Source organism: Echinococcus granulosus (genome assembly GCF_000524195.1).
Source record: "Echinococcus granulosus chromosome Unknown EG_S00059, whole genome shotgun sequence".
Classification (NCBI taxonomy): Eukaryota; Metazoa; Platyhelminthes; class Cestoda; order Cyclophyllidea; family Taeniidae; genus Echinococcus; species Echinococcus granulosus.
In genome coordinates, this window is record NW_020170439.1 from 249,231 (window position 1) to 258,251 (window position 9,021).

General features: G+C 37.3%; 1 protein-coding gene across 1 annotated transcript; it reads right to left on the reverse strand. All coding sequences in view use genetic code 11, as the record gives it.

The window, feature by feature from the left end:
* Window positions 1-289: 289 nt before the first annotated feature.
* EGR_06562 (hypothetical protein) lies at window positions 290-6,772 on the reverse strand (the record flags this gene model as incomplete). Its single annotated transcript, XM_024495811.1, has 7 exons — window positions 290-380; window positions 430-551; window positions 2,155-2,250; window positions 3,079-3,154; window positions 4,433-4,543; window positions 5,596-5,654; window positions 6,386-6,772. The coding sequence occupies 7 exons, from the start codon at window positions 6,770-6,772 to the stop codon at window positions 290-292; spliced, it is 942 nt and encodes a 313-aa protein (XP_024349771.1).
* Window positions 6,773-9,021: the final 2,249 nt, after the last annotated feature.

Consider the following 9,021-nt stretch of genomic DNA (forward strand, 5'->3'; position numbering starts at 1 on the left):
ATTTTTGTATGGCATTAGGATTATGCAATTGAATAAGTTTTTTTCGTCTCTCGGTTTAGCGAAGTCAGGACATTGAATGAAACATTATCTCCTTTTTGGACTCAATGACTGAGGCGATGATGCTATGTGGGCAGAAGCCTTTTGATGCACAGACGGCGAAATACATTGAATCTTTAACCAACTTTTTTGGAAGATTTGGACTTTCCTTGATTTTTTTTTCAACAGGCCATCATTTGGCCCAAATATGTTCTTTTGTTGGCCAAAATACAAGATTTTTTCTCATATTAACTTAACAGTCTAAAAAATTTTGTTCTTCCAGAATAGCAATTGTCCTCCTTTTTGTAATTTTACGATTGTGAAATCCTAATCCAAAGAACAATCTAATGATTAATAAGGCTTGATAGAGTCATAGCAGAACCGCAGTCTCACACAACCACCGTTGTGGGTCTTTTACCCTTCTGTTGATGGGTATATATGAGACAAAAATAAAAGTCCAATTGAGCCTTTTCCTCATCCATGCCATTTCTGTGTAAACGGTGTCTGTGGTCACACTTTTAAAGTAGAAGAAGAGAACACACACGCAAAGCAGAGAAGGCTATTGTTGCCCTCATCCAACCCGGCAATTTTTGGCATATATAAACACGCAGAACTCAATCACCCACCCAAGACCAATTCTTGCTTCGGGTGTGGGAAGTGTGTCACAAACTACCACCGTTTGAGGAAGATTAGAAGCAACTTAGGATGAGTGGCCCATCACTCCGACACGATGCATCTCAACTATATATAGGAGCCAAATTTGGCTCTTAAAAAAGGTCATAAGCTAGTCTAATCAAACAACGTCATTAAAGTGAGAGAAGACCACACCCTTCACTAGAAATTTGATTGAAGTTGAAACCTTATTTTTTCTGGTCCCGCAAGTAGACAGTCATTTATGCACATGTGAGAATGGCTGATAGGTGCTTAATTCCTTCTGCTTCTTTTCCCTCTAAAAGAGATGCATTGGTGAGTTTCTCATTAGTTCTGAGGGTAGCAAGCATTTTCAAAACACACTCGTTAAATTTAAGAACTTATTTGAATTTCTTTAATTTTTTTTAACAGAAGGCATGATTTGGCGAATGAACTTTACGAATAGCCCTAGGGTGGTAAAACTTGCCAAGAGGCAGCTTCGTTAAGTTCATATATGCATAATAAATGTGTAATTAGTGAGTACAATGTCTCTTTCCATAAGAAGAAAACTACAATTTCGTTTTTTGAAGTTGCAGAGAATTAGTACTGCCGGCAAAATTAATGTCAATGTTACTGCTTATATTTCAAAATTTTTCTAGCCTGTTTTTCCCTTTTGCTTCCGAAAAATTACAATGAACTAGGTCAAATTTCTAAAAGGTTAATTTTGTTGAGACAGAATATTTATTCGATTTATTTCTCATTTTACTGAGGATATGTGCTACTAAATCCATTTGATATTCAAAAATGTCCCGAAAAATTGCATTTTTGTACCATAAAGTTAAGCAGCTCAATTAGCTGGATCGGTAATAAATTATTTTTAATAGCGGTGCGTTTAAAATATTTATTTATTTGGGATTATAAGCAAATAAAGTAGTGAAAAATTTGGAGGAGGCACGCTGTGTGGTAAGAGAAATTGAATGACCGAAAAGGTATTTACCAATGGCATCCCAATGTCGCATCTTGTTAGAGGAGAGCCTCTGTGTCTGACCGTGATGGATGGAGAAGGGTGTGGTGCTGCTGACATGCTCGATTAAGAGTAACGCCGGATTTACGAGTTGAGAAATGATGAAGGTAGGGGTTTGTGCTGCCTTTTTACGACTTATCAGTAAACCCAATGCAGTCAAATTAATATGCTTTACCTCCACTGACAGGAGTAATTGTTAGATTTTATGAATGGCTGGCAATGCTCCCACATATGCTCTTTTAAAACACTCTCAGGAGCAGCCCAGACTAAAGTTCTAATTTGTCTGTATAAGTGACCGATCTTCAAAATGCTATGCAGCTCTAATTCCTGTGCTCTGTACAAATGAAGCTGACTCTGTCTCAATGCAAGCCGAACCGACTGGTAGATGCTTGTAAGTATAGAAGAGGCGTTTAGATGTGAGAGTAATTGTGACCTGTTATGAGAAAAACCAATTACAATTGTACTGTGTTTTCCTGCTTTCCCAGAAAATGCACCTCCCAATTGCTGTGTTTTATGTTTGCCAATAACGCATGTTTTATTTTTGTCAGTTTTGATGTAGTCTATTAAGGATGAATTAGAGAATTTTGACTCAATTTAAGCCGGGTTCAACCGCCCTTAAAAACAAAAGAAAGTGCCTTGTCTTGACCTCCACTTTTGTGCTTCCCTATCAGTAGTTATTTATGCGAGATCTACTATCACTTCTTAAAAAGACACTTATAAATTAAAGAAAAGATACAGGCTTTATTTTTTCAGAGACAGAACGTTCCATGGTTGTCATCCGTTAAAACTAGAATGAGAAGTAGGCTGATTGCATACCCTTTCATCAAATGACATAATTTGTGAGACTTTTGGAGCTCATTTCACAACAAAATACCTTACAAACACAGTTGTCCACCTTTGAATTTACAGCAGCTTTGCTGACTTCCCATGTCTGTCTACACAATCAAGTGTTAAGAGAATATATCACGGCGCATTTCCTTTAATGACCTCGATTGCTCCCACTTCACCCCATTCTACTTATCTCCAGTCGCGATCACTCGGAACAGAATGCGTCAATTCACTTTGTCTATTAACAAATACATTACGCAGTTCAAAATTCAACTCAAGATTTTTAAATACAAGTTAATATTCGATACTCTGTTGTTGAACAAAGAGCATCCAGATGGGAGGTAATGCTAGTAAAGGCATCAGAATCCACTTTGTTGTTTTCACCTACGGCTGATGTTCGCAAGTTAAGGAAAAGTGGTGCAAAGTGAGATGGGATGAGACAAGGTGGGATGAAATAGGATTAGGTAAAGTGCGATTTTTCTGACCAAATACCAACACATTGCTCCTTTTTGATTGCGTCTGTTTCAATCGTCCACCCCAACTAGGTCAATATAACTTACCTGCTCCTCAGAAATCACGTGATTCATAGAATATGCACAATTTATTCCTCTTCTACTCGTAATTTTTTCCTTAAACCTAGATTTTTTCCAAACTGAAATGCCAGTATGTTCTACTCATGCATTTAATCAAGAGTCACCCAAAAACCTCTCGCCTACCTTCACATTCTTCTTTAAATCCTCATTAAAATATGCTTTTTAGTCAGAGTTCCTTCTTTATTTCAGGATCTCGTAAACTCTGCTGAAAAGATAGAATTCATGCTGTTAAGACGGCGATTTTTCTTATGAAGAAAATCGTTTGTGACAGCTGCAGACTAGTTCACTGCCCAATCAATCCTTCCTGTGAACGTCTAATAAAGTCAGAAAATGCCTCATCGACAATTGCGGCGTCATGAAGTAGTTCAAACAAAGAATACTTCCGTCTTAATGAGGGGAACCGTACGGCTTATTTATGTACGATTTCGAAGGAGTCCATGGGCAGTGGATAACGGGTAACAGGTAGGGTAATGAGGAGTCGATGACAAATTCAGATAGTCACTCATAGGATACCTCTTCATGTTACCAGTTCCCCTTTGTTCCAGCTGAATCTGAAGGCGAATGTGGAAGCCAACCGAGTAGCCAATTACTAAATAAGCAAACAAATGTATTTTCTACTACCTCGACCCCATTTTTTGTCTCTCACCTACTCAAAATGTCACCCTTTGTCGTCGGCATTCAACCTCCTTTAGTGGAGGCCCTGGCAGGCGAAAGTAAGGATTCTAGCTAAGTTGCTTTCATTGTTTTGTCTCCAACACGAAAGAGTTTTGAATGCGGCTTAACTAAGATTTTCTCCTACGTTCTCATTACCCTTGGTGCTAGAACCTAGCATGTGGCGATCTCACTAGTGGCGTTCTTTTGGGCCTAAGAAGGCGAAGATGAAAATGAAGAGGAACATGAATAAGAAAAGAAGGAAGACGGAAAGAAAGTGAGTAGCACTGTTTTATATCTCTGCAGGAAATGCTTTCTTTATACAAATACGCAAAAAAGTGTTCTTGATGATGCTTGCATGCAAGCGTTGGGGGTCCAGTATTAATCTTCTGGTAGAGCCCTCGTAATAAAGATTGAAGCTCTACTTATGTGTTGTAGAGCTTGAGTCATTTTTGATGGATTAATTTGGTAAACCAGCCAACAGGAACGGTTCGTAGTTAATACTGGAGGAAATTGGAGGATAGATGAATAGGTAGACATGTGCCACCGTGCCTCATAGCGTCTTGATAAAGATAAAATTTTATAAAGTTTAATGAATTTTCATGCTTTAATAATCAGGTCTATTCAACAGTTCTGACTGCCCTAGGAAGCGATTTCTCTACTTGTTTACTTTACCTTCTTCAAGATCATGGGTCCAATTCTTAAAAACTGAATTTTCAGACAACTTTGCGGTGAGGAATAGCTTCTGCAGTCTATTGCATCATACAGAAAGATGCATTCCCTAAAAAAGAGAAAAGAGTGTACACTCCCCGACCGAAGAATAATATGACCGTTTAATTAAAGGGAGATATTTCTCATTTAAAGTCATTCATTTATCTACCTATCACACAGAACAGTCAGACAACCAGGCAGGAAGTACCGTAAATGCACGTGGCCGCTTAAAAGGATAAAGTAAAGTTACGAAGAGCTTAACCGTAAACGTAAACGTAAAATAACCCTTCTATCTCTCCCACTGAACATAATATGCAATTTTTTTACACTTTAGGACCTTGAGTCATTACTAACGTCGTTGATAGGTAAACCACCAAATAGAAATGGCTCGTTTTTAGTGCTAGGTGCCTGTGGACATGAACCAACGTCCCTCAGGAATGCAAGATGGTGACAAAAGCCACGGAGACTAAAGAGCCTCTCTAATTTATTTACCTTTAAATATGGGTGTTGATCACCTTAATAACATTTGCCTTGGAGATTGTTTTTAAGCTAGCAAAAGTGTTCACCGGTTAGTGACTGCTCCTGTCCATCCTTCAAAATTAAGCAGCAGAAATTTGACAAAAGGTACCGATTACTCAACCCATGACATAATAGCCAATAAACAAAGTGGCAAATAAACAGACAGTGGTCCAAAGCGACGCATCTTCACGTAAAGTGGACCTAGAAACTCCTGAAGAAAACATTAAGCTAACGATGCGAGGGCAACAAATTTAGCTATTTTGTCAAGCCACCCAAAGAAGATCCTGAATGCCTCTCGAGGTAAGCCATTTCACTAACTTTTTGAAAAGAGGGAAATAAACCCACAGTCATTTGTAAGGTATTGCTATAACCTTTATCGTATTTCTCACTTCTTTTCTCTTTTGAGCCCTCTATTTTGTAAAGTAACAGTCAAATCTGGCATCTGGGATTAGTTCTGGCCTACTCTGTAACTACTGCCTCCCAGGTGTCTCATTCTTGGAGAGTGCTCTTTTTGTAGCTTATAAATAATTACGCTTTCCAGGAGGAGAGCTTCCCTGTGAAAGTATATATCCAAGGATATGGGATGCGAAAAGGAGAAACTACCACACGTTTTCCTTCTCTTTCTTGTTTTTGTCCAGATATCCTTTGTATTTCTTAAAACACTAAAAAGGACATAATTTTTACAGAAGGCAACCCACAAACCCATGTATAGGTAATCATCTTGCTTTTAGGCTGTTGAATTACCGTGGTCTCATCTCGATAGAAACACGCCCCCACCACAGTATCAGATCACGAAGATGAAAACTTAAAGTACAAAAAAGAATATAAAAGAGACTTCTTCTTTTTAAAATTTTGAAGGAAGTGAAGCGTAGTTTTCGTTACTTCTTGTCGGCATTGTCACCAATTCTGTCGCTAGCGATTTGGTTAATGTGGTCACTAAAGGAGTTAAAATGCAACTCTCCTCCTTAAAATAAGTATTTTGAAGTAAAGCCTTTATCGTGAATAGATGTTTCCTGTTGAGCAATGGTACAGAAAAAGAAGGATGCGCAAACCGGTGCCACTTATTTTCTTTTTAGGGTGTATATTTAAATGTTACATTTCGCAGGCACAAACACCCTTACTACATCAATTGTGTAGTTTACCTCGGATATAGAATGGCTGGTTTTACAACCTAACGTCTACCCTTGGACACTTAAAAATGGGGTAATAAAAAGTTGGAAAAACCTTCATAATGGCTTCAGAGATTAAAGGGAACATAAGTGGGCTTACTTTGTTTTCTCTCCACTTCTGTACACACTGGCATCTCTCCTTGCTCAATTATTAAGGGTAATGCTTAAACATATGAGTAGAATGTAGAAAATTGGTGAAATTTGTCATTTGACACGAATATTACCCTCAATTTTTGCTTTTTTTGCAAATAATAATTGTTAATTATTTCAGCAGCAGTTAGCAACTCACTGAAGATTAGTAGAAGTAGGTTTTTACTATGGTTTAAAGGGACCAATGAAGATTTATGGACAAAAATTAACATTTTTAAATTTTCCGTTTTCTGTTTACGTTCTATTATTCTTTTTCTTGTCGATAGAGCTACTTCTCGGAAGTGGCACATCATACTACTTGTCCAGGCCCATAAGCGGGAACGGAAGCACCACTTTTGTTTTATATATTTTCTACTTTCCCAATATTTCCCATTTTGCATTTTTGTAAGGTAGGATTTACAAAGTTTCTTTAATAGGAACTCACAATAATAACAACTTTTAAGCAAAATGATTTGTTTCATGTGCTTGATTCGTCTTACTACCGATAGTGCCAGTTAAAAGTAGCCAAGGGTAAAAAAGCGGTGACACTTGACACTTGCAGGCTTTACTTATTAACTACCTGTTGTCACCAACTAAACCTTGTTTTCCATTCAAGAATGCATAAGGGTCGCGGTTCTGAAGACGCAGTCATTTAAGGATCTACTGAACCTCACGACCTCTGTGAAATTTATTTTCTTCTTCTATAAGGTAACAAAGTTGGCAAGTTTGCATAACGCCATTTGTGAAAATATTTCTTTTACTTTTTTTCCTGATAATACATTTACCATTGAAATTGCATATATGTGAAAATCAATTTTCTTACCTGATTCCTGCATTCCAAATATGTGACAGATGCTAGTTAACAGCTTATGACGGGTGATTGTATCCAACCTTGCCAAAAGTAGATTGATTAGGTGTACGACATCCCTTTTGGGAATCTTTTAGGATTTTTGGGAAAAATTAAACCCTTTTTACCTCCCAATGAAGGACGCAGTATGCTCCCCCCAAGCGTTGTATTAAGATGCGATAAAAGTAAGCCATGTTGCTAATTTTTTAGCATCTGTCAGGCAATTTTTTTGTGAATGCTAGCCATTTGTGTTGGACATAAAAATTTCATGACATTTTGGTCTGACGAAGAAGTATTAACTCGTGCGAGCACATTGAGCCTAAACGAATAAGAAGTTTTTTTCTTAATAATTTACAAGAAAATGTGCCCAGTGTTGCCTTAACCCAAAATGGGAAAAAAATAAGTCCCTGAGTTTTGCAGATTCAGTAAGTTGCTTTTTGCTTGTTCATACATGGCAGCTTCTATCGCGACACCATATGCTTCTGCCAGACGGTACAATCGTTCAAATTTTTCAGCATAACTCATCGCTTCAGGGAAGACTCAGGATACTTTACTGGTGACACCAGCAAGGACGCTGATGTAAGAGAACAAATAACTCGTTTTTTTTCGCTGATTTCTATACTCGTTTGACTCGTAGATTTGACAATTATAGGTAGGACTGACTACTCAGTCTCAGCCCTGGTAATCTACATTACAAGGTTTTGCTTTTAGGCGAGTAATTTGTATGCATAAAATTGCACTTCGTGTTGAAGATCTATCAATCAAGAGTACTAAGAGGACATCTTATTTCCTCCCCTCCCCCCTTCGATATCGTCCATAGAGAGGACAAACTTTGGATAGGCAATATAAGTGACAAAATATATTACTGACTTTGAAGACAAATGTTTCTGTACTTTTAGTAACTGTAGATGATACTTAAAGAATTGTGAATCTTTAAAAGGTTGTACTCTCGATTTGGCTGTAGGCTCTTCTGCCTACTTTTATAACCTTCTAGTCCATCTGTGCATAAATAATAAATTCATTTTACTTATTTGGCAAATTAAGGCTTTAGGATGGACACAGGTACTCTCATTTATACCAAGTTTTTGCAGGCATTTTTTATTGTGCATGAATGTCAATGCTAAAAAGAATCGGTCAATGCTCCCCTCCACTGATTCGATTGGCTATCTACTTAATATTTTATTGAGTTGCACTTTTGCAAATCACAAACTACTTTAAAGATGCAAGTCAAAAACGTGATTTGCGCTCACAATTCACTTAGTTAATGCAAGAAAACGGAATATTAGGAGTGACTGACAAGTTTAAAAGTTTTGTTTAAAGTAATATTCTTAATGTTTTCCTTTTATCAGAACAATTACACTTTACAATCGACTCAACCTACAATTAAGCAATTTATTTTTTCTTTGCTTATGTGTTTGTTAATTAGTTGTCCTGTCAGGCAAAGCAAATACTATTCTTCGCACTATTGCCAGGGTAAAAAATAGGCAAGTTAGATTAAATTTATAATTTATCTTAGGGCTGAAAGGCCACTGTGATCCCACTCTCCACAGATTTTGCTGGAGTTAAAGTAAAAAAGCCATTATTAAATGGCGACGTATGTTCAGCACAAATTCATTCCCTTACTTTTACTTAGATCTGGTTAAAGAATTTCCAAAGCAATATGCTGCTGGAGGATTTTTTTTTGAAAAATTCAGGAAACTTGTGTACATTGCAAAGATACCCTTAATAACTGTTCAACACATTAAGTGGGACAGATTCTGTCAATCTTTAAGTGCTTTCGACGTTTCTTGGGCTGCCAGATAAGGAAAAAAGCACAACATCTCTAACTTTGGTAGAGGTGGGAGCAAGATTTCAGATTCCAAATTACGTTTATGCATTTTGATA